Here is a 27,817-nt window from a genome sequence, read left to right on the forward strand (position 1 = left end):
AGCCATGTTTCGGTGAAAACAAACACGCGACAATCCATTGCCTCATGCTGTGTAGACCGACTGAGTTGAATTAAGTTTGTTTTCCAGAAAGCGAACGTTTGAGAGCATGAGTGTTGGAAGAGCCGGTCTTGTGGGGTTAGCTCTTAGCCTAGCTCGTATACCTCCGCGCTTACCGTGCTTCCGTCCTCTCTCACACCGCTTGAGACGCTGCCTTGTGCGGGTAGCGTCAGTAGGCGAGGCCGTGGTCTCGAGGTCTGGCTCCAGCAGTAAACAAAGGCGAGAGTTGTTTCCAGAGTCCATCAGTAGCCGCCGGCGAGAGTTGTTGTTTGTACGCGTTGCCGATATCCAAAAGACTTTGGCGATCATAGATGAGTTTTGGGGTGATTTCCTTATGAGTTAGCGGTAAACTGACACTATTTGGAGACAAACAGATGACATTAAAAGACATAAAAGCACCGTCTTTGGGACCTGGAGCAGCTGCTGCATCTGATCGTGCCGCCATCTTGGATCACATCTTGTGTAATAGTGATCCAGTATATTACTGTCTCTGGTGGGACATGTAACATGCTGTCTGTATTTTGGCAGTTCACGGGAGAGATTTGCTTTTATTAAAGTCCCCTAGAATGATTAAAACGGAGTCTGGGTGGTGTTGTTCTGTGTCTGTGATCAGATCAGTGAGTTTCTATAAAGCTGAGCTCACGTGCGCTTGCGGTGGAATGTAGACACTCACGAGAATGAACGAGCAGAACTCCCGCGGCGAGTAGAAAGGTTTACAGTTGATGAAAAGCGTTTCTAGATCTGAAAAGCACATCTTTTTTTAACACTGTTACATCTGATTCTGTACACCTCCTTTCATTGATGTAGAAGCATGTCCAACCGCCGTGCGATTTCCCTGTTGATTCCGCATCGCGATCTGCTCTGATCAGAGTGAAGTTAGGAAGATGAATCGCGCTGTCTGGGATGGCGTCATTCAGCCAGGTTTCTGTGAAATACAGAGCAGCAGAGTTTGAAAAGTCCTTGTTTAACCGGGAAAGCAGGAGTTTGTCCGTTTTGTTGGGTAGAGAGCAGAGATTTGCCAGATGGATGCTAGGCAACAGCATTCAAAATCCCCGCTGTCTGAGCTTCACGAGCGCGCCGGCTCTCTTCCCCCGTCTGCGTGTCCTGAAGCGTCTAAAGAGCGGTGCAGATCCGCCGACTACTATGTTCAGCAAAACATCCGAATAATCGAAAACCAGTTGGAGATTTTGTGGAGTGTTCTGCCGAATGTTCAGCAGTTCTTCCCTGGTGAAACTGATCATGTTGGACAAACAAAAAACTGGAAAAACTAACAAAAACACTAAAACAACTGGAGCGCTAAGCACAATGGCTGCCATGTGTGGCGCCATCTTGAGAAGTATTCTAATACTTTAGTTTCTAATAGTTTAGAAACCTAAAGAAAATAGTTTAGACTGTTCATGGCCATTTTAACTAGTTGGGAATGCAGCTCAGTTTTAAGCCAGTTTCACTTTGTCAAAAATGTGTAAAGGAATGTGTACATGACTTATTTTAGAAAATTATCTTTCTGGATAATATGAAATTCCTACAAGATTTTCCTTCTTACTCGAGCTTTTGATTCATTTTAATATCATTTTAGGGGTCATACTAGTTGAATTGTGTGCTATTTTATAAAATATCTAGTTTGTGTTTGACATTATATTGGAGCCATATAAGCGAATTGTCTCTGAATTATTAAGTCAGATGATATGTGGCTTCCTGAATTCAGAAATAAACCTGCTTCAGGTGTCTGGAGAACATGAGTTAGTTTGATTCATGCTGTTGCCTCCCAGCACTGCTTGATTGATTTGACAGGATACATAAAATGGTATTACTTTTGTGTTTTGGACATGATATCATAGTAATGCCATTGTTTTTGGACCTCCACTATAGTTATGCTATGCTTTTTGGTACATGCTATTCCTTGAAGTGCCATATAAATAGAGTTGTAATATTCAGAAACCTGGTATACCACAATATCTCTGTATGTTACTTACCACCACAGTACTTTCTGTATGGAAGGATTGTTTTCATGACTGTGACCATGACATCACTGAGTTTAGGGAAATAAATGATTCCCTAAATAAATTTATCTCAGTTCCGGTTCAGGTGTATTGATACACTTTATTTAACCTTGTGTATTTCTCTCTCTTTTATATTATCTGTGTTATGTCTGGCTTACTAGATGATCTATTTGAACCGTCAGCCTTGTCTCTGGCACTTTAATTGAAAACTGCGTTTGCATGCCTGTATTCTGCACTGCAGCTGCTTGTCTTTAGGAACTTTATTACAGGACACACACACATACACGCACTTAATGACACACCAACATTCCTCAGGCTCCGAAAGGTATGCTGTCTCTGTCTTTCTCATTTTAGCTGTCCATCTCTCTCTGTTTTATTCTTTGTCTCACAAGGCTCATGTTCAAACAGAATCTGACCGAAAGTTAATTATATGAGTTGTTCAGTCTGTAACATGGCATAGTTTAGTCCTTACGTACATGGTTTAGAGGAAATGTTTAGGAACAAACTTAGAGGTGCATGATTTTGGGGGGGGGAATCTAAAGAATTTTTTTTTTCTTTCAGATAATTATTATTATTTTGGTTTGCTGTGCTTGCTTGTAGTCTGCACAGTTTGGCAGAAGTGGGGAAGTGGTGTGTGGCCAAGTATGGTGACCCATACTTGGAATTTGTGCTCCGCATTTAACCCATCCAAGTGTACACACAGTAGTGAACATACACCCGGAGCAGTGGGCAGCCAATGCTTTGGCTCCCGGGGAGCATTTGGTGGTTCGGTGCCTTGCTCAAGGGTCTCACCTCAGTCGTGGTATTGAGGGTGGAGAGAGTGTTGGTTATTCACTCCCCCACCTACAATCCCTGCCGGACTGAAACTCAAACCTACGACCTTCGGGTTACAAGTCTCTATCCATTAGGCCACAACTAAGCAAGATAAGAAATATTATGATTGTAATATTCCACTGTGAAATAAAAAATTGAGCATTTAAGAAAAAAAGATTTATTTTATTTTACAATACAACTCACAATTGTGACACTTATAACTTTAATTTCTTCATTTTCAAATGTTAAAACATCAAGCTTTAATTTTGGTGCAAAACCAGCATTTACTGCAAATCGAGTTGCTTCAAGACACTGGAACACAATATAAATGAATATAAACACTAGGGGTGTAACGATACGCGTATTCGTATTGAGCCGTTCGGTACGAGGCTTTCGGTTCGGTACGCTTTACAAACCGAATGATTCGTTGGACCTATTACGTTTGGAGAATAAAAGAGCTTAAAGTGTGTGAAATATAATGTTCTCAGTGCCACTGTACTCAACAAGGAAGCCCAAACGATGTAACAGGCAATGTGCTGTCTGCCCCGCATTAACCTCCCCTGCTGGGGTGCGTCAAAAGACGATGATCTTGTATCGACGATAGCCAGAGATATTGTCAAAAACATCAATTATTGGCTATATTAGAGTATTTGGGATTTACAATTAATGTAGGCCTGTTGTTATATTCTTATTTTTATTAGGCCCATTATTATTATTATTATTATTATTATTATTATTATGAAGTTACTTTTATTATTAAATTAAAATTACAATTAATTTGCCCTGCAATAATTGGCACATAACTGACACGCTGCGAAGATAAGATTAGGCTATTTACTCCTCAATTAAAATGTTTTTAAAAATGGTATTTTAAAACGGGTCTATTAGGCTATAAAATGAATTATAGTCCTATAATTAAAATATTAACACTGCAGTCATCAGTAAAACTCAATGAAATAAAAAGCACCGACTTTATTTCAAGCACCGACTTTCAAAAACAACCTTTTTAACCCGAAATACGTTTCTTCTTTTTTTTTTCACTATGTATGGGCCACAAGAGAAATATTAAGGGAATAAATGAAAACAGCTATAGCCTATATCGTTATCAGCATATGTTGAAGTAGATTCGCCTCTGAGAGAATAAGCGTCATAACTCCGTCATTCCGTTTTTACTTTCACTTTCTACATAGTGAATTGACTGAGATTAATCTGTTCACCGGCATTAATATTGCGCAAAGTTTGCACTTGGGCATAGGGCTGGGTATCGAGTTCGATACTTTTTAGGCACCGACCGAATTGCCTCGATACCACCGAGTATCGAAAAACGTCTTGTCGTTCGGTACCAAATTTCGATACCTAAGGGGGTAATCTCATTAACGTCAGTGAGCCAATAAGCCTGCAGCACTAGGTGTGTTTGACCAGAAGTGACGCGGTGCTGATTGATCAGTGTTTGACATCCGCGAGAGCAATTCGAAAGCGTACGGAGCAGTCTGCTCTATATCGCGCGGTTTGTTTACTACACACAGACTGAAGCTCGCGTGACATTTCAGCGTCTGCCGTCTCACTAAATGAGGACATAAACACATAAACAACAGCTCTAGAACTGCTCTGAGAGTCACTTCATGAGCATTTTACCATTTGATTTGAGTAAAACTTGCGTCATATCATATACACACAGAACTGTAAAGGTATTCCCGGAAACCCGTCAAAATAAAAGTTCGGATTAACTTGGAAAGACACTGCGGCAGAAATAAATTAATATTGTTCAGCAGAGTGTACATACTGCTACTACTAGGCTACTATTAAAATGATTAAAACTCTTATTTTTTAATTAATGATCACACAACATTTCTTCCATGTTTTAATTTTAATAGTAAAATTTTGTTTGCCAAAATAAATAGTTTTATTTTCAATAATTTAAAAGAAAAATGAAATTAATGTTTTATGCCTTCATTTGAAAACCAGATACAGAACACAGAATTTCTGAGGAAAAGGAACACATTTCATAAGGCTGTTTTAAGAATAAATTTGAATAAACTAAGTAGTTTTTATGCATTCAAATAATTAGACATACTACAACATAGAATTTAATAACAATAAAACATATTGTGAAAGAAAATAAAGCATCCACTTATGAAAGTGGATCAAGATTTTAAATTTCTTGAAGTCTTTAACAACCTAGAATAAATGAATAGAAATGATGATTCTGTCTGAGCTATGCGTTTTAAAACGAACACGCACTAGTGTAAACTGAAAACTATTTGAGCTTTATTAAAATTATTTGTACTGATTTATTGTGTTGGCTATATTTTGTTCCTTTGTGCAGTGGCTCAGGAGATGAGTCTTTGAGTCTGTATACATGTCAACAAGCTGAAAAAAATAAAACCAAAGTTTTTTGAGATAATGTAATCTTGTTAAAACTGTTTTCATAAAATTGGTATTGAAAAAAGAATCGTTCAGGAACCTGTATCGAACTCAAGGTATCAGTATCGATATCGAACATTTTTGAACGATACCCAGCCCTACTTGGGCAAACGCGTGCTTGTGATAAATATTGGCTCACCTTCATGGTTTAAAACAGAAATATTTCCATCATTGCGACGTAACCAATTACCCCGCACTGCATATCGAATATGTACCGAACCGTGACACCACTGTGTTGTGTCGAACCGAACCGTAAATTTTGTGAACCGTTACACCCCTAATAAACAAGCAGTGTTTGTTTAATTAAATAATAGCTTTTGCGATGTAATAATCACATTAAGCTGTTTTGTGATTTTGCTTTTATTTCGGTTAAAGCTGCAGTCCATCACTTCTTTTTTATTAAAAATGATCCAATATCAATGTTTGAGCAAGTGCATAACCAGCCAGTGTTCAAAACGATCTCCTTACCTTGGCCTGATTCACGGTAAATTTATAAGAATGTTTTGTAATTTGAGTGGCACAGGTAGGAATTCGCGGGAAATTGGAGCATGCTGCTGGGTCATTACGTCACGTGTCTAAACAAAGAAGTCGTCCTGGCTAGTAGGCTATATTGTTTGCAAGGATTCTGCAGGTGCTGGAATAATTAAAGTTATCATTTTGTTGGCGGATTCTAATCCAGAAAGGATTGTGTTTATGAAATTACTGACATTAGATTATATTCCAGTTTTAAATGTGCATTTGATTACAGAAGTTGAAATCTACACGCTAATTCACACTACATACACGTAGTCACGCAATGCTGATGTTGTTACCATTAACAATTTGTGAACAAAATATAACAGTAATAAAAATTAGCAGGGTTTGATGTAGGGCTGTACGATTAATTGATTTTTCAACCGCAGAGGTTGCGATTACATTGTCACGTGACACGCGAGAGTAGAGAAATATTATATTTCAAACGGTACGATATCATAATTTTGCTCAATTCGGTATTTCATGCGCTGCAGTTGCAAAATGCACCTGTAGGTTTGCTTCCCAAATTGCTGCGCAACCAGTAAATGTGACCACAAAACAACGCGATGGATCAAACAGATGAAACTATCAGCGCACCCGAAGTTAATAAACAAAGAGAACAGTACTCCACCCACTGGCAATATTTTGAAAAATGCTGGAAAAATGGGCAGAGCCCAGCGGAGACAGAGGGGACGAACTGAGGGCGGGGCTGAGCGGGGGACATGCACCTGAGACCCGCAGTGACGGATTGATTGAGCTCATGCAGGGGCAAGTGCCATCATACGTCACAGGGGTATGCAACGTCCAATAGGAAAATTCAACTGCAGTAGCCACCGTAAATGTGATATTTAATGTGCATCTTGTCAGTAAAGCCGGTCCTGTAATCAGCGATAATTTCCATAACGTGCGTGATTTCACATCTGCTTTTACCACACAGAGCCGTTGTTCACTGACAAGCTGTGCAAATCCACGTTCATTATCAACGTGGTTTTGCGCAGCTTGTCAGTGAACAATGGCTCTGTGTGGTAAATTAGGGCCCTATGATTTCCGTGATGCAGAAAACGTGAACGGAATCCAGTCATAAGTCTGTGGCCATGAAATCATTTGAAAGACTGGTTTTGGTTTATCTGAAGGACATCACTGGACCCTTACTGGACCCCCTGCAGTTTGCCTACAGAGCAAACAGGTCTGTGGATGATGCTGTCAATATGGGACTGCACTTCATCCTGCAGCATCTGGACAGACCAGGGACTTATGTGAGGATCCTTTTTGTGGACTTCAGCTCCGCTTTTAACACCATCATCACGGACTCCCTTCAGAATAAACTGTCTCAGCTCTCTGTCCCCACCTCCGTCTGTCAGTGGATCAACAGCTTCCTGACAGACAGACAGCAGTTAGTAAAGCTTGGTAAATTCACATCCAACACCCGCACTAGGGCTGCAACTAACGATTATTTTGATAATCGATTAGTTGGCCGATTATTCTTTCGATTAATCGATTAATCGGATTAAAAAAATATTGACCAAAAAAAACACTATTCCACATTCTGCCCAATGTCCTTCAAACAAACGTGACAACTGAATGCTATGAAAACATACAGTGCTTAATTTATTAGACCACTTATCATAATAAAGAGAAAACATATTTTAGAAATTTGTCAAAAATTTGTTTAAATTTAAAAATGTTATTGTCATTTATTAGACATAATAATAAAAAATGGCCTCATAACAGCTTGCATTCTTGCTGGTATTGTTTATGTACTTTTTGACTGCAATTGGGTATCGCGAAAAAAAAATACTCAAAAAATACAAGAAAAAATAAGTGCTCTGGTTCTCTTTCATAGATAACAGCAATAATGATATTATAGCATTAAAAATAGCCTACTACTGTTACTAAAGAGCTTACACATATTGGAGTACTAACCAGTACAGAAAGCCGAAAAATTATTTTGGTTATCACCAATACTGTTACTTTAGAGCAGCAGTGGCACAAACCTTACATAAACACATTGTTAAAAAACTTACATAAATTTGTTAAGCATTGTAAAAATTGAATATAGTTTAAACCTCTATTAAAAATTAAAATAATAAAGATAATAATAAAGACGAATAAAAACACAAACTCAGTGTTAACCAACAGGTAAGAGTAATGTTCTGCAGGAACTACTTTGATCACAGTCACCTCGTCATTTCTTTATCCTGTAAAAGGCCGTTATGGAGCGTCTCATGTTTATATTCAGACAGACAATTACACGCTGTTATCCCTTTAAAGTTCCTACTCTCATAAAATATTCGCACTGCATGTTGACATTTAAACCTTAAATTAACTTTCAACAACAGATAATTCAGCACAGTGGATATGTTTGCGCTGAAAAGCCTATTAATTGTCTCCCTCTCTACTGTGTTCTGTCCGTCTGACGCGCGTGCGCGCGCCCGCCGCGCCGGCGCTCATTCGGTATTTTAAACTTAACAGACTGTCAGGACGGACCTTTATGCAAAAATGGAAATGCTCGCGTGAATTTGTGGCATTTATAGATAAGGATATGACCGTAAACTGAACGTTTTTGCGCTGAGGACGCACACGCATCTGTCAAAGCGCCTGACAGGGCAAGCCATTACTCTTATGCATTAACTTAAAGCTTAAAATAAATAATTATCATGTTTTGGGCAGCTTGGATCACGTGCTTCTCCGGCAGAATCTCATTCTGTTCCCTCCACTATTTTTAGATGCATTTTGTCCATAGAAATGCATTATTCAGTGCCGTAATTTGACTAACCAGCTGAAGTTGGACGTGCACTGTGGGCAGACCCGATTAATCGATAATGAGAATCGTTGTCGATGATTTTCATAATCGATAATAATCGATTTTATCGATTAGTTGTTGCAGCCCTAACCCGCACCATCAGCACTGGAGCTCCTCAGGGCTGCGTTCTCTCCCCACTGCTCTTCTCTATCTACACCAACGACTGCACATCTAAAGACCCCTCTGTCAAGCTCCTGAAGTTTGCAGGTGACACCACACTGATCGGCCTCATTTAGGATGGTGACGAGTCTGCTTACAGACAGGAGGTTAAGGAGCTGGCTGTATGGTGCAGTCTTAACAACCTGGAGCTGAACACGCTCAAAACTGTGGAGATGATTGTGGACTTCAGGAGAAGCCCCCCTGCACTCCCTCCACTCACCATCATGAACAGCACTGTGACTGCAGTGGAGTCATTCAGATTCCTGGGCACCACCATCTCTCAGGACTTGAAGTGGGACATTCACATTGACTCTATTGTTAAAAAGGCCCTGCAGAGCTTGTACTTCCTTCACCAGCTGAGGAAGTTCAACCTGCCACAGGACTTACTGAAACAGTTCTACTCTGCCATCACTGAATCCATCCTCTGCACTTCAATAACTGTCTGGTTCAGCTCAGCTACCAAATCTGACCTCAGAAGACTACGGAGAGTAGACTGGACTGCTGAGCGAATCATTGGTACAACCCTCCCCACAGCTCCAGTGAACTGTACTTATCCAGAGTGAGCAAAAGGGCTGGGAAAATCACTCTGGACCCCTCACATCCAGCACACTCCCTCTTTGAACTGTTACCGTCTGGTCGACGCTACAGAGCTCTGAGCACCAGAACGACCAGACACAGGAACAGTTTCTTCCCTGAGGCAATCCATCTCATGAACACTTGACAATAAAACGCGGAACATACAACTGTTATTTATTCACCTTGCTTTTTTCACATGCTTTTTTATTTATCTCGTTTTTTCATTTCAAATTTGCACATATCAGACCTGTACACACACAATTGTGTATATTATATATTGTGTTTTTGCTGTTTTGTACATCGCCTATTTGGATATTTGTATTATTCTTTGTTATTTGTGTCCTGTTCTGTTGCTGTCTCTCTGTTGCACTGTGGAGCTTCTGTCACTCAAACTAATTATTCGTATGTGTAAACATACTTGGCCAATAAAGCTCATTCTGATTCTGATTCTAAAAACGGAATTTACAGTTTAACACAGAATGTCACAGAATTTGTCAAAGTTTGGATGTATGAATCAAAAGTAGGTCATTACACTTAAATCGCGATATTGACTAGTGTCTGTAAATATTAAGCAGCAAAAGTTGATTTAAATATGAATCCTGCATGTTCTGTGCGTCTCTGTGTGAATGAAGCAGACGCGTGGTTTTGTCAAAGACTATAGAATACCCAAGACATGTCACTAGTATAGTTTTGAATGGGGAAAAATGCAACGCTCAATATGGCTGCTCAATCACAGGAAGCCCCGCCTTCTGAATGAAAGAACCAATCGGTAAAGTCAGCTCGTCACTGCAGCTGCAGTTAGAAGTCCTATAGAAGTTAGAAGTTGCTATAGAAACTGTCAGCTCTCTGAGACGAGCGTTTAGGAGTGCGCATGTGCACTTGTTGATCTAGCCTGAAAAATAAGCTTTTTATAACGCTATTTGAGCAAATGAAACAACATTGATGGTACAGTTGGTATCAAATTTCTTTGGTGATTTCAAATATGAAATGTAATCGTGAGCTTAGTGAACAGTTTTGGGGAATTTGATGTTTCCCCATTGAAAGAGATGGAGCTGCACTTGGATGCCTGAGAGGCATTTCAAAGATGGCCGCTGAGTGACATGACTTGTCTTAAAGAGACTTTGGTTTTGTTTACTACACACAGTGCGCGTGGCGCTCAGTGATTTCAGCGTCTGCCATCTCAATGAGGACATAAATACATGAACAATATCTCCAAAACTGATCTGAGAGTCACTTCACGAGCATTTTATCTTTTTATTTAAGTAAAACTAGTGTCGTATCATATACACACAGAACTTTAAAGGTATTCATGGCAACCTGTCAAAATAAAAGTTCGGTTTAACTTTAACTTATTAAAGACATTGTGCCAGAAATAGGCTATATTACTATTATTTAGTAGAATGGATGTAATACTACTACTACTTACTACTAATTAAACTTTATTTAAAAAAAAAAAAAAATCACTAAATACTTTAATTTTAATAGTAAATCCTTTTATTTGCCAAAAAATGGCAAATGTTTAATTTTCATTAATTAAAATATAAATTAAATCAATGTTTATGCCTTTATCTGATAACCAGTAAAATTTAAATACACAACACAGAATTTCTCAGGGGGGGGAAACATTTCATAAGGTTACTGTAAGAATAAATAAAAATAGTTTTTATGCATTCAAATAATTAGACATGCTAAAACACAGAATTTGGTAACAATAAAACATAAGGTAAGAAAAAAAGAAAACATTACATATGGCCCTAAACATGTCATTTTTGTTACACTTTTAATAAATTAATGTTAAATTGTATAAGTTTTATGATTTTAATTAATTAGACATGGTTTTTGATTAATAACATGTAATTTGACCATTAAAAAGGAGGCCGGAAAAATTAAAATGTAAAAAAAATAAAACAGAATTTAGAAAAAAATAAAACTGAATTTGGAAAAAAATAAAACTGATTTCATAGGGCCCTAGAAAAAAAGTTCAACCCCCACATTTTTTCCTATGTTTTTTACAGTGACTTTGAATTAATTACCTAAATACTGAGTGTGGTAAAGCAAGAGATGTTTTTATATTTCTGCAATCTACTTTAGTTTGTGTAATTTCTTACTGACTTTCATCATAATGTTTACACCAGGCTTATTTGTCAGTGCTTTATGTTGTCATAAGTATTACATGCTTACAAGGCTGGAAGTTCAACAAATCAGGCAATATACTACTGTGATTGTAGTTGTTAAATAAAAATGTCATTCATATCAATTTATGCATCACCTAATTTCATCATAACATATAGGCCTGGCCTACAGAAAAGAACATTTGTTTAATCTATCTAATATTGTGTTGGTCATACTATACAGTGATTTATTGCGTGTCTTTGTTGAATAATACAGAACATAAAGAGCTTTAAAAAATAATTGCATATTAAATCGCAATCACAATATTGGAAAAATAAATCGCCATTAGATTATTTTCCAAAATCATTCAGCCCTAGTTTGATGTGATATGAGCTAACCGATCGTTAGATTTAATAACCATTGGTAGCATGATTTATTGTAGGCCTAATGCTTTTTTGCCTCAGTTTGTCAGAACAAAAGTGGCAGACTTGTTACTTATTGTTCAGATGACAATATCCATGAAAATTCTTATTTGGGTCATAAATTCCAAGACGTAGGCTAGAATCTGTGAGTACAGTATCCACACCAGTGCAGTGACTTGACACCCACACATACTCTTCAAAACATTAGATTCATCTGTGCTGGAGCTGTGCCAGTGCACAACCCACACAAAGAAGATAATTCCACAAATAGCTGCAATTGCAGGTTTCATACAGAGATGGTGACAGAGGCAAAACGTATGGACTGCAGCTTTAATTGTGCAGCCCTACTTAGAGTAATAGTTCACCCTAATAAATACACAATTTACTCGCTCTCATATCATTGTCAATTTGATAAAGGGAGATATGACTTTAATGCTAAATACCTGAAGTGTGAAGGGCAGACAAAATCATTATTCTCTGAAAATCTTTCTCTCTGCTGTATCTGTTAAACCTCATTCAAACTTCCATATTCAAATTAGCTGTGTCACAAAAGATTGAGTGACATGAAAACAAGAGCTGCTCAGAATAATTGAGGGAACACATGGTGCAGTGTGTCTTTTATGAAGTGCATAACTTTGAGATCTGCAACAGAGGCAAAAGACTTTTAAGCAAATTCTGTTTCTTACAGCTGTTCCTGAAGTCTTTGTGTATTGTAGCTTGAACATCAAATAGACTTTTTAGAGCATGACATTTTCTAGTCTCCATTCACTTTCTGTGCAGCATGTGTTTTAAGTGAGAAAAGGGTAAGTAGATGACAGAAGTTTCATGATTGGACCCCTTTAAATGGATAAAAACAAAGTTCAGAATTGACTGAGGAAGATTTGGTCTTAGATCAGCATTTCTGTTTTATCAGTATCGAGCTCTGAGCGGCTGTTTGTGTGAGCAGCTGTGCATTGTGCTGTGCTCCAGATTCCACTCCTTATTACTAAAATGTGACCAACATTAAAGTTCCAAATGTTACAGAAGCACTGTGTTAGAGGGGAAAGAGAAAGTGAGTAAAAGGGCATAAAAGAGTGTGTAGAGGCCTGGCAGCAAGGAGGCCCTTTATTTTGACAGGAGTGTTTTTTATATATGTTTTTTTTATTTTATTTTATTGATTTTAAAACAAAACAATCATTTGAGTTTTTGAAAGCAACAATCTTCATTCACCAGTCAGGGCCATTTGTGACCCTGGACCACAAAACTAGTCATTAGGGTAAATTTTGTGAAATTGCGATTTATACATCATCTGAAAGTTATCAAGCTACACTTAAATTTACATTTATTAATTTAGCTGACGCTTTTATCCAAAGCGACTTACAATTGCTATACATGTCAGAGGTCGCACGCCTCTGGAGCAACTAGGGGTTAAGTGTCTTGCTCAGGGACACATTGGTGTCTCACAGTGGATTCGAACCCGGGTCTCTCACACCAAAGGCATGTGTCTTATCCACTGCACCAACCCCCCCCCCCCCCGCTAAATAAGCTCACCATTGATGTGTGGTTTGTTAGGATAGGACAATATTTGGCTGAGATACAACTATTGGAAAATCTGGAGTCTGAGGGTGCAAAAAAATCTAAATATTGAGAAATCGCCTTTTAAACTTATCCAAATTATGTCCTTAGCAATACATTTTACTAGTCAAATTAAGTTTTATATATTACGGTAGGATATTTACAAAATATTTTCATGGAACATATTTCCAATGATCTTATAATATCCTAATGATTTTTGGCAAAAAATAAAAATCGCTAATTTTGACCCATACAATGTATTGCTAGCTATTGCTACAAATATACCCATGCTACTTATGACTGGTTTTGTGGTCCTGGGTCTAATTTTTGCTGCTTTCATTACAAAATACTTTACTGACAATATTAAAGCAGGTCACTTCACTTCAGATGACCAAACCAATAACTGTGCGTTCACACCGCCGGCGGCGAGAGCGTCAAAATTCGCCCTGGCCGCCCTGACTGAGACGCTGTAGAAAAGATTCGTGGACGCGCTGACGCTCTGACGTAGATCGTATGCTCGTCTTGTATTTAAAGGAGCCGCAAAAGAAACAAGCAGGTTGAGCCAATGAAAAGCCATTTGTGTGGTGTGGATTTGTGTTCATGGTTAAGTGCTAGTCTAATTTCAACATTATAGGAGACATTTACTAGCCTTGGTCTTTAATTAACATTAATTTGTGTGCAGCCTACATTACAAACTGTCCAGATTGAAGTGTAGCCTTAATGTAATTGGTCAAATCGTTTTGAGCAAATAAATTGCATTCCCGCTGAAAAACAAACGTTGTAGCGGGAAAATGTACCCTATAATTTTTATTTATTTATCTCCCTGTACACAAACAGGGACACGTCAAATATTATCGGGAAACCCGCCACAGCAATAACTAATCTCTCTTCCATTTTGCATGGGAACTAATGTGGTCGGAACCAAAGTTTACAGAACTGCGTTCTCTGGAACCCTCTCAAGCGGAGGACTTCTACATTCCGATTGGTTGCCGCCCAACCGCGTCATAGCTCATTACCATAAAGTTGACCTGATTTCAACTCTCCTCGACGCTCTCACCGCCCAAGACTCGCCGCGCCGCTCTCGCCGGAGCTCGCCGCCGGCTCTCATTGAAAATGAATGACTTCCGGCCGCTTTGACGCTCTCGCCACCGGCGGTGTGAACGCACAGTAAGGCTTTCTTTGTCTCATGAAAATCCCTTAATGTTATTAGAAACTTTATGTAATAAATTTCATCATGCAAATAACAGGTGCAGGTCTGCAGTATGTAAATAATTTTATTAAAATTTCATACAACTGTCCTCATATCATAATTAGGAAAAAAATCCTCATTAAAGAAATTAAAGTTTAAAGTAGTTTGTCGTAATCTGTTAGGCTATTTCTTAAATTTAACAAAACTGCTTGGTAATATTTATTTTAAAAAAAGTGGTCCCCAACATTAAAATAATGTGATGCAATAACAATGGGCATCATTCATTAAAATTACAAAAACATGAATTACTAACATGAATTAAGTTAGGTTATTAGAACCTAATTAGAATTAATTAGTTTAAGTTAAAACTTGGCATTTTGTTTTGAACTAGATTACTTCATTTGTTTGTTTTTTAATATATAGAAGAATTTATGTCATTAGCCCAAATGCATATTTGTTTAGAGAGAGGGATACCAATATTGATAATACTAGGTTCAACACTGGATACTTAATATCTTAATACACACATGTAAACAGACTAATAAAAGTATGGCACAATCTGCCGTATGTAATCTCATTTCAGCGTATGAGTCAGGGGTGTGAAACTTTAGATGGACTGCTTGGCTGACAGAGACGCCCAGTCACCTGCTGCGGTTGCATAAGCCAGTAATATGTGTGTAATGTAGACTATGAGTGTAATGCGGGCTGTGTCAAAGTGGCAGTGTGTGTGTTTGTGTTGTCTGAGCTAAAGGGTGTAGCTCTGTTCCTGTAACCTGATTGTAATGCAAATCTTTGAGTGCTGGATATGTGTTCGGAACGATATCCAGAAATCACAGTCTCTACATGGTTCAAATACTAATTTTCCTTGTTTTCCTCCGTTCTTTTTGTTTTGTGTAAACGTCTTTTCACCTAGAGTACAGTATCAACAAATATGTATTCAAACTTGTACATACAACTGGAGATACACACACACACAAAACCCCTCAGGGTGTATTGCTGACTAGCCCATACTGTCCCTTCATACCAAGCTGCTGATGCCTGAAATACACTGGAATGTGTTTACAATGGCTAACATGCATGTGGCGTTATACACACCCAACAGAGAACAATTGTGGGTCGTGTTGGAGGGGTGCACAGTACAGTATATTAACAATAGTAACATTTGTATATTATTGTAATGCGGTCTGATTTTTAATATACAGGTACATCTCAAAAAATTAGAATATCGTGAAAAAGGTCAATATTTTTTGTCACTCATTTCAGAAAGTGAAACCCATATATTATATAGATTCATTACACACAGAGTGAAATATTTCAAGCCTTTATTTCTTGAAATTTTGATGATTATGGCTTACAGATAATGAAAACTCAAAAATCAGTGTCTCAGAAAATTTGAATATTACATAAGATCAATAAAAAATTATATTTTAAGCAGAAATGTCAGGTTTCTGAAAAGTATGTTTTTTCTATGCACTCAATACTTGGTTTGGCCTCCTTTTGCATGAATTACTGCATCAATGCAGCGTGGCACGGAGGCAATCAGCCTGTGGCACTGCTCAGGTGTAATGGAAGCCCAGGCTGCTTTGATAGCGGCCTTCAGGTCATCTGCATTGTTGGGTCTGGTGTCTCTCCTCTTCCTCTTGACAATACCCCATAGATTCTCTATGGGGTTCAGGTCAGGAGAGTTTGCTGGCCAATCAAGCACAGTAACACCGTGGTCATTGAACCAGCTTTTGGTACCTTTGGCAGTGTGGGCAGGTGCCAAGTCCTGCTGGAAAATGAAATCAGCATCTCCATAAAGCTTGTCAGCAGAAGGAAGCATGAAGTGCTCTAAAATTTCCTGGTGGATGGCTGCATTGACTGTGGACTTCAGAAAACACAGTGGACCAACACCAGCAGATGACATGCCAGCCCAAATCATCTCAGACTGTAGAAACTTCACACTGGACTTCAAGCAACATGGATTCTGTGCCTCTCCACTCTTCCGCCAGACTCTGGGACCTTGATTTCCAAATGAAATGCAAAATTTAATTTCATCTGAAAAGAGGACTTTGGACCACTGAGCAACAGTCCAGTTTTTTTCTCCACAGCCCAGGTAAGACACTTCTGACATTGTCTCTGGTTCAGAAGTGGCTTGGTAGCCCTTTTCCTGAAGATGTCTGACTCTTGATGCACTGACTCCAGCTTCAGTCCACTCCTTGTGAAGCTCTTCCAAGTGTTTGAATCTGCTTTGCTTGACAGTATTCTCAAGCTTGCAGTCATCCCTGTTGCTTGTGCACCTTTTCCTACCCAAATTCTTCCTTCCAGTCAACTTAGCATTTAATATGCTTTGATACAGCACTCTGTAAACAGCCACACCTTTCAGTAATGACCCTCTGTGATTTACCCTCTTTGTGGAAGGCATCAGTGTTCGTCTTCTGGATCATTGCCAAGTCAGCAGTCTTCTCCATTATTGTGGTTTCAAAGAACAAGAGATACCCGGAATTTATACTGTAGGGATGGTCATTAATAAACTCAAATGTAAATATTCAAATATTTTGAGATACTGATTTTTGACTTTCATGAGCTGTAAGCTCTAATCATCCAAATTTAAACAAAACTTTTGAAATGTTTTACTTTACATGTAATGAATCTAAAATATATGAAAGTTTCACTTTTTGAAATAACTTGAAAGAAAAAAATGAACTTTTTCACGATATTCTATTTTTTGGAGATGTACCTGTAATTGTTCTGTTCCAAAACCTGAAGTGCTTTTACACCTGCACTATATGACCAAAAGTATTGGGACACACCTCTTAATAATTAAATTCAGGTGTGACATTCAGATCCATTACCAGCAGTATATAAAATGAAACACTCACTTTGTATTTTGCACCAAGTTCAAATCCTTATGGTGCGTAAAATTCGTCAGCTCTCTGCGTGGCTGGAGCTCCATGGAATGGGTTTCCATGGCCGAGCAGCTGCATGCAAGCCTGGCATCAGCTAGTACAATGCCAAGCATTGGATGGAGTGGAGGAAAGCACCCTAAGCACTGGACTCTGGAGTAGTGGAACCCTGTTTTGTGGAGGGACAGGTTGAGGAGGGATAATGGTATGAGATGTTCTTCACGGGTCGGTCTAGGCCTCTTACTTCCAGTGGAGAGAAATCATATTGCTTCAGCAAGGCAAGACATTTTGGACAATGCTATGCTTTCAACTTTGTGGGAACAGTGTAGGGAAGGCCATGTTCTGTTCCAGCATGACTATGCCCCAGTGCACAAAGCAAGGTCCATAAGAGGTCAACCGATGTATCCGTTTTGATGTATCAGCTATCAGCAAAAATCCATGCCGATAATTCTCTGGGTTGCGATCGTTGCTGGAGCAGCTGAGAAGGGTCGGCTGTCATTAAACAGTGCGACAGCAGCCTGAGATGGAAATCACTGACATATTGTGTTGTTTGCTTTGACACGTGAGGCTGTGTGCTACACAGCGCGGCAGAATTCAGATGCGGATTAAACAGCCGACAGAAAATCCTGCCGTGTCACAGAGCGCTGTTCACATAATTTTCCATTAAATTACATTAACCATGATTTGGGACAAATATAATGTACATAATGACTTAACCCTATCGGTTGACCCCCAACACCATTGAACACCTTTGGGATGAACTGGAGCGGAGATTGCGAGCCAGGCCTTCTCATCCAACATCAGTGCCTGACCTCACAAATACTCTAGAGGATAAGTAAGCAAAAATTCCCACAGAAACACTCTGTTTCTGCTATTATTTGCAAATGGGGGACCAACTCCATATTAATATCTATGTATTTCGCAATGTCATTAAACTGTTGGTGTAATATCCCAATACTTTTGTTTTGTCCATAAAGCAGCAGACACTTTTATCCAAAGCGACTTACAAATGAGGAGTAAAACCAATTTGGCAAAGAGACAACAAAATTTGTAATACACAATGGCAGGTTTATTTTTATTGGACAACTAAATTAGGAAGTGAGAAGAAGAGCAATACGGAGAGTAAAATTGTTCTTTTTTATAAGAAGTACATTGGTTTAAGGGTGTGGGGTGGTTAAGTGCTTGTGGAGGAGGTGTGTCTTTAGCTGCTTCTTGGAAGATTTGAAATTCTCTGCAGTTCGGGTGGAGGTTGGCAGCTTATTCTACCAGAGAGGATAAAGGTTTTGGAAAGTGAAGTCACCTTTCCATAGCGCTTTATATAACACCGATTGTGTTCACAGAGATAAATAGAAAAATAGCAGAATCAATAAGGGAGACTCAACTAGACATGTGAATAGTGACACTACTGTCCTCTGTAGAGCTGTTTATAAAGTCGTTTCATAATTGATGGACTTTGCAACATCTGCTATTTTCCTGTTTATTAATGTGAAGCTGCTTTGGAATAATTGGTATTATTATATAAAGTGCTGTATAAATGAGTTTTTTGTGTTTTGTTTTTTTATACAGTGAGTTCAGCTGTATTAATTAGTCTGTCTGTAGGTGGTATAAAAGAGGCAGGTCTCTGGTAATTCCTAATTTTCACTGGTTGGCAGTATGTTGTAGGGGTCGACCGATTATCAGCCTGGCCGATTATTGGCACCGATATTAAGCATTTTTTATGATAATCGGTATCGATCATTTTCAAAACCGAGGTGTCGATAAAATTATTTAATTTTGAAACGCGCTATTTGGCTCTGATGCAGCCTGTCGGAACTCACCACTCTGTGGCCTAGAGCAGTCTCCTCCCACCGCGCATCTGATTTGTTGAGAGTCAGGAGTCCGACCAATCAACGTGGAAGACTAAAGGCACTCTCACACCAAAAGCGCTTGCTAACTGGTGCTGCTTCATAACGCATCAGTTATCTCTCAAAGGCAGCAGCAGATGTTGCTCAAGTTGCAATAAATTACAATCCACTACACTGAAGTTGTAAAAACCTCAATATTATCTATTTATGGTTTCCGAGATGGGGGAAACGCAGGGGGAATCGTGGAATCCAGTCATATAAATAGCATTTACTGTATAACGTGGCGTCACGGAATTAGTCAAAGTTTGGATGAATTAATCAAAAGTAGGTCAATACACTTAAATCGACTCACAGTATGGACTATCTGTAAACATTAAGCTGCAAAAAGACTATTTAAATATGAATTCTGCATGTTCGGCGTGTCTCTGTATATGTGAATGGCACAGGTTTTGACACGCACACACACACACGGTGTTTTCCGCATCTGCCATGTCACTAAATGAGGACATAAATATATGAACATCATCCCCAGAACTGCTCTGAGAGTTACTTCATGAGCATTTGACTGTTTCGTTTGAGTAAAACGATCGTCATATCATAAATAGGCTACAGAAACTTAAGAGGTCCTCATGGCAACCCGTCAAAATAAAAGTTAGGTTTATTTACTAATACTACTACAATTATTACAACTTTTGTTTAAAAGAACAATCACACAATACACTATTTCTTCCATGTTTTAATTTTAATAGTAAACCCATTTGTTTGCTAAATTTGAGTTTAACTCTCATTTGATTAAAAGATAAATGAAATTAATGTTTTATGCCTTCATTTGCACTGCACTGTAAATTAAAACTAATGGAAATTACTGTCACATAGGCCAAGATTAAGATACTGTCACATAGGCCAAGATTATGATGACGGAAATTGGGACATTTCAATAGGCTATTGAACCAAGTGAGCCTATAACAGGCTATTAGTGTTATAGTTTCATTAAAATAGTTGCGGTCTTCTTCGCAACTTCTACAATGGAGCTATGAAGACAATTAAATTATTTACACTTATTATATACATTGCGCTTTTTAAATTAATCAATTGATGTGCATTAGATGATGAATTGAATAGTCCCCTCTTGTAGGTTATGATTTAGTCAACCGAAAATAATTAATGAAGAATTATGAGAGGTTATGCTATTACACATACATTTCTAACATGTAAATTATTGAAGCCAAATACTTACATTTCCCCAAGCTGTTTAGCTTTAGTATTTAGTATTCATAGGCTTAATCATGAAGCATACAGTGGCCCCACTTTTAACTCTCTCTTTATATATTACCCTTATTGTAGATGGATGCATGGGGAAGACAAGAGTAAGAAGTGCAACCAACACTAGGGAAGGCCATTTTTGTCAGAGCCCTTGTTATTCTTAATTTTGACATTCATTTTTACACCAGACATATCGGTTCAATATATCGGTTATCGGTCTACTTGGTCTGTAATAATCGGCATCGGCCCTGAAAAACGCATATCGGTCGACCCCTAGTATATTGACTAGTCTGATGTATTGGTACAATATCAGTAGCATGTGTGAATTCTCTTTATGTGGTGGAATTGCCAGAATAAGCATTGTTTTCATCAGTTGTTTGCTTGTTTCATGCGTTTTGTTGTAGCTGTTGTAATGCCACACAGCAGTAATTATCATCCTTTTAACAGTGGGTGTTCCATGTTTTTGTTGTAGTTACAGGGGTAATAATGTCCTGAGGTAGTTCCCATCGTGTGCGTCTTTGAGATTTCTCTTGAGCTGACAAGTTTACACGGCTCATTGGCTGCTGGCCAGACTCTCATCTGCACGCACAAGACACCTTGGTGTCAACTGGTCGGGAACCACTGATGACGCATGTAGTGCAGGGGAATAGGGAAATAATGTGAGAATGCAGAGGGTTTGCATTCTGTGATGATGATCAAAATAGACCTTTCTTATACTTTAATATTTGCAATAATCGCAATAAGTATGCTCTTTTAATTCCACTCACATATTGGCATATCAGATCAAAAAATCATGATCAGGTGACTATGTAATAAACTGAACAACTTATTTATTTATTTATTTTTCAATTATTATATGCTATTATAGTATTTGTTAATATTGTAAATTAGCTGTATTTTAAAATATTCAGTTCTCATTTTATTTTTTATTTTTAATCATTATCATTAGTAAATGCTTTTTTCCAGTTTTAGTGAAAAAAATTAAATTCTGTCATTAATTACTCACCCTCATGTCGTCCCAAACCCATAGGACCGTTGTTCATCTTCAGAAGCCAAATTAAGATATTTTTGATAAAATCTGAGAGCTCTCTGACTCTGACCCTCCATAGACAGCAATACACCTGCAATGTTCTCCGGTCCAGAAACGTGACAAGGACATCGGTAAAATAGTCCATGTGAAATCAAGGGTTCAACCGTAATTTTATTAAGCTACGAGAATACTTTTTTGTGTGCAAAGAAAACAATAATAACATAATTTATTCAACAATTCTTCTCCCCAAGTTACCGTCTTCTGCCATTTTGGAGAGTACCCCAGAACGTAATCAGCGTCGTTTACGTTCAGCATGGGCACGGTGTCTACTGAACGTAAACGACGCTAATTACGCTCTAAGATTTGATCAAAATATCTAAATTTGTGTACCAAAGATGAACGAAGGTCCTTAGGTGTTTGGAACGACATGAGGGTGAGTAATTAATGACAGAATTTTCATTTTTGGGTGAACTAACCCTTTAACAAACATTTTATTTGAGTTAGTTGTAACTGTTCCATCTTTATTTCAGTAACTAAAATGGCTTTTAATAGTTTTAGTGTTAGTTAACGGTAACAAAACTCTTATAGTGAGCAACATTTTATACTGTATAAAAGTAAAGCTGTATAAATTTGTTACGCCTTTGTGTGACTATTCAGCAGTCAATGAAAAAGACTTGAGAAGAGTTCATACACTGCCAAGCTTTCACTGGTAGTGACTATCCTTTTTTTCCAAAACAAAAACATTTCAAACTTTTAGATTGACTTATGTATTTAGTCTGAATACTTGGCTACATTTGAATGGCCTTTGGTGGAAATAAATGCCAGATAGTTACAGCATCTAACAGCATGAGCTGATCATGCCAACCAGCAAAGCTTTAACCCTTTGGTCATAATGCAGAAATGTTTGTGTAAACCATCATTTCTGTTTTCATACCTGGTATATTTTTTCATTTTTCATTTTGAGAAATGGATTAAAGTGTTGATGAATAGAGAGTGCTATTTTTCAGCATGAAATGAGTGGTTCATGAATAATGTTGAAATACCAATTTTGTGAATTTTGGACATTGTTTCACTTGTCTTTCAGGTGCTGAGTAGGTTGACCGGTAGTCATCATGTCGTCTTCCTCTGTGAAGGTGGCGGTGCGTGTGCGGCCTTTCAACAGCCGAGAGCTAAACCGAGGAGCCAAGTGTGTGATCCAGATGCAGGACAAGAGCACATGTGAGTGGAATACAAACAAACAAACACGCACACAGTTTTGTTTTATCTTGTTTTCATTTATATCTTAATTTTTCTGTCTGTGCTGTGCGTAGATACACTGCCTTATCTTTGTTTTCAGAAAGAACATTCCTTTTTATGTGAACACATGAATTCCAGACATTTCTCTGTAGTCTATGGAGGTGGTTGCATTTTGGAGTCAGTTATACAGAGTTTTGTAACTCTAAAGTAAACATGCATCAGCCTGTTTTGAAATGAACATTTTGCTCCATAAGTAGACCTGCACACAATTTGTTGCCACAAATCTGCCAAATGATCAGCATACTTCCACATGATTTGTACAGTCATTATTCACAGAATTCCTATTACCTACCCTTTCCACAGAGCTTGGCACATGTGTCCCTACGTTAAAAAATTTAGGAGCAGATTAAGAAAAAAATAGGGGTGGGGTGGAAATGTATCAAATAATGTATTTTAGTAAAGGGATACCAGGAGACATTTACAAGCAATATGATTTGCATGTTTGATGATATGTAAATTTAAGTTTCAAACTGTATATAATAATTATGTAAATATTTATAGGCCTATTTTAAATTGTGTATGTACACAAACACACACACAGAGAGTTTAAAGTAGGCCTATGCGTTTTAAATATAGTATAAATATAGTAAAATCTCTAGACCAAATAATACACATTCAATAATGATTTCCTAGTCTTTCCTTCCTGTGACAGGACAGCCCAGACAGATGCTACCAAGGTTTATGGTAAATTAAAATACCAGAGACAGTTAATTTTGTATGCATTTATTAATAAACCAACCTGAAATACACTGGGACTCTAATTTTGAAATATCTATGCTTTACTGTTGCAGGCTCCTCATTCAAAAAGGTGAGGGAGATAAATTATGGACTCTGACAACCATTTACAACATTACAATGCAAACATCATAAAGTAAATATTGTCATAAGTAAATTAAAAGCAGTTTATTAGCATAAATGCATGATATTATTGATTGCAGTCTGCTCTGAAAGCACAAGCCTGTAAAAGTGCTGTTTCTACTTTTGAAGTTAATAATAATAATCACATCAGACCATATCGTGATTCCTGTTTTTTCATCCCCAAATTTAAGACCTTTTAAAATTATCAAGATGCTTCTTTTCCATTTAAGAAAGATATTTAATATTATTAATTACCTTGAATTTCACAGTTGTGCTTCTAAGTACAATTACAATAATTCTATATACATTAAATACATATTATAAATAAATTGCAAATGCAAGTGAAAAGCTCATACTGTCAAATCCTGTACTTAACCAAAAGCTACTTGTTGATAACTAAGTATTTTATAAATGATTTTGCAGCCAAATGTTATTACATATTACATGATGAAATATTAATTTGATAATTTTTTCATCTCTTAAAAAAAGATGATGATGATGATACTTGTCAGACAAGTCTGAAATTTACAACATTCAACACCAACAAATACATTTAATCTACACAGTACAAAGACATTACACATTACACTTACATAAGTATGACATTACATCCTACATTACATATACTATACGTTTGAAGCTAAGACATCCTTCATTACATATACTACACCCTACACTTTACAGCACATTCACCTCTTATACTCATGATTTTTGATTGAGTGTCTTATTCAACTCAAGGATAGCCTAATGCTTCAGCCTCACTGTTGAAACTTGGGACCCTGTACCTTCGATTTGACGGTAATAAGACAAACTCATTGTGCAGGACAAAAAGTAGTATTTTTAGCACTTTTTAACACCTTTTACAATATTTAAATCTATTTCACTGTCTATTGCATGCCAGTCGAGCTTGATTTAATTAGTACAATCAACTACAAATATCTAAAGATCCTGGAGAAATCAAGTTCTCATGATATGACCCTGTTAAAACTCTTTCCACACTTTTAGTAGTTACTCCTCATGAACTTTTCCATAGTAGTTTACAAAAATACTTGTCTCCACCCACACGTTAAAACAGGGGGAATTTCTGAGAGTTTGGAACCACAGTCCTAAACCACTGTAAAATCCTGTTGTTTGCAGTACTGGCTGCCAGATTTCACATTCCCATCTTCCTCTACGAAGTGTTTCCACCCCACTCTCTTCAACTGCAAACTGCAGCGCCGCCACTGTTTGCCTCACCCCTCTCTCTCTCTCTCTCTCTCTTTCTTTCTTTCTTTCTCGCACTCTACATCTAAAGAATCTGCCGGGCTGGCAGTCTGTTTGCTTTGACCCCCTTCCAACACACACACTGAGCTGTTTGAGCTCAAGGTAGCAGTGCTCATTGTTACCCAGAAGTGCTTTATTCTGCTGGGGTCTTCTCCACTCTTTTGCTTCCTTTTAATGACCCTACTCACTGGAGTTTCACTTTTATACCCATCTAAAATTAATTACACCAAAGTGAATTTTAAAGAGAGCAAAACGGTTTAAAAATGGTTGAATTTTTTAACATTAAGTTATATATCCGTTCTTACTAAAACTAAAGCAAAATCACAGCTAATCAGAACATGCAGTGCTTTCAAAATATCGTGATTTTGGTTCTCAAGAATTTCAGTGGTGTTTTGAACCACAGCTGCGTGTGACGCTATGGCATGTATATGTGTGATAGAGACAGGCTGGAAAGGAAAGGTTGAAGCAAATTACTTTTGTGGTTGACCCTTTTTCCAGTCTGTGAATAATTTTCACAGTTATTATCATTATAAATAGTATAAATATAAATATATAATCTGCTGTACATCTATACATACAAGGAATAAATTCTTGAAATATATTTGATTTAGTTAACAGAGAAACAAGGGGAAAAAACAGTGTGACACGTAACAGCCTATATATGCTGAGTTTCAGTTCATTTTTGTGACAGGCTTAATTTGTTCACAGAAAGGAAACTCAAATGGTTTTGTTTTCATTGTGAGTGTACACAAATAATAGCAGACCTTTATACAGTGATGCATTATTAAGATAAGTGTTTAAAGTTGATTCTGCTGGTATAAGGAAACAGTTGAAGTGATCGTCTCTCACACACACACACACACACATACACACACACAAAACACATCAGTTCCAGCATTGATAAAGTTGGTACTTTATCAAAATAAAATGCAAACGTCATCGCTCCTGCCTCTGTGTCACCGTTGGAACGCAACTGAAGTACAAAGCCTATAATTGACATAAATAATAGTTTAGCATTCAGATACGTTACATTGCAAATATGGAAATATTATGGAATATTTGGATTTGTGCCGAATGAGAGAGGTAGGATACACGAGCACAAAGCTCCATTTCGCAAATAGTTGAGTGCACAAGCCTTTAAAGTATACTCCTTTGTTAGTCTATGTGAGAGACACGTTCAGAATCAGCACATGGTCACTGTTTAGTGGGCTTTGTTTTCTCACGGCATTCGCTGTTCTTCTGCTGGCAGCTATCAAACAGTGTTGCATTGCTGCGGGCGCCCCCTTCTGGATTGAGGGTGAATTGCCTGTATTTGTGGTAAGGCCTCATGCACCGAACTGAGATGCCCGTACCGTGACTGTTCGGTACGAATACGTGTACTGTGCCACCCTTAATATATATGAGAGCAAATGAGAATGAGCTTTATTGGCCAGGTATGTTTACACATACAAGGAATTTATAGTGACAAGCTCCACAGTGCAACAGAATGACATCAACAGGTCACAGATAATAAAAAAATAATATACAAAAAGGCAATGTATAAAAACAGCAAAAACACAATTATATAATATAGACAATTGTGTACAGTATCTCACAGAAGGGAGTACACCCCTCACATTTTTGTAAATATTTTATTATATCTTTTCATGTGACAACACTGAAGAAATAACACTTTGTTACAATGTAAATTAGTGAGTGTAAAGCTTGTATAACAGTGTAAATTTGCTGTCCCCTCAAAATAACTCAACACACAGCCATTAATGTCTAAACCGCTGGCCACAAAAGTGAGTACACCCCTAACTGAAAATGTCCAAATTGGGCCCTGTTAGCCATTTTCTCTCCCCGGTGTCATGTGACTCGTTAGTGTTGCAAGGTCTCAGGTGTGAATGGGGAGCAGGTGTGTTAAATTTGGTGTTATCGCTCTCACTCTCTCATACCGGTCACTGGAAGTTCAACATGGCACCTCATGGCAAAGAACTCTGAGGATCTGAAAAAAAGAATTGTTTCTCTACATAAAGACGGCGTATGCTATAACAAGATTGCCAAGACCCTGAAACTGAGCTGCAGCACGGTGGCCAAGACCATACAGCGGTTTAACAGGACAGGTTCCACTCAGAACAGGCCTCGCCATGGTCGACCAAAGAAGTTGAGTGCACGTGCTCAGCGTCATATCCAGAGGTTGTGTTTGGGAAATAGACGTATGAGTGCTGCCAGCATTGCTGCAGAGGTTGAAGGGGTGGGTGGTCAGCCTGTCAGTGCTCAGACCATATGCCAAATACTGCATCAAGTTGGTCTGCATGGCTGTCGTCCCAGAAGGAAGCCTCTTCTAAAGATGATGCACAAGAAAGCCCGCAAACAGTTTGCTGAAGACAAGCAGACTAATGACATGGATTACTGGAACCATATCCTGTGGTCTAATGAGACCAAGATAAACTTATTTGGTTCAGATGCTGTCAAGCGTGTGTGGCGGCAACCAGGTGAGGAGTACAAAGACAAGTGTGCCTTGCCTACAGTCAAGCATGGTGGTGGGAGTGCATCAAAAGTCAGTGTTTACTGATTTTGCGTTAAAGCGCTATTAACATTGTACAATAATACATTGTAGAAACAATATCAGTATTATCTGTTTTTGCTCAATTTTGCAAACAATATATAAATATAATTTTTTTTTTTTTTTGACCAAATGGGAATGCAAAAGCATACTTTTGGGGTTCCTGCGGGTCTTATAAAGTCTTAATTTGCCCTTCCACAAATTAAGG

General features: G+C 38.0%; 1 protein-coding gene across 1 annotated transcript in view; it reads left to right on the forward strand.

Moving 5' to 3' along the window:
* Positions 1 to 27,817, forward strand: part of LOC306869597 (kinesin-like protein KIF1C) — a 68,245-nt gene that overhangs the window by 13,309 nt on the left and 27,119 nt on the right. The window contains exon 2 of the mRNA XM_079416389.1: positions 22,729 to 22,862. Within this exon, the coding sequence (XP_079272515.1) occupies positions 22,757 to 22,862 (106 nt within the window). The 5' untranslated portion in view covers positions 22,729 to 22,756. The remainder of the gene's footprint in view (positions 1 to 22,728; positions 22,863 to 27,817) is intronic.

The sequence above is a fragment of the Barbus barbus genome (assembly GCF_936440315.1).
Source record: "Barbus barbus genome assembly, chromosome: 5".
Classification (NCBI taxonomy): domain Eukaryota; kingdom Metazoa; phylum Chordata; class Actinopteri; order Cypriniformes; family Cyprinidae; genus Barbus; species Barbus barbus.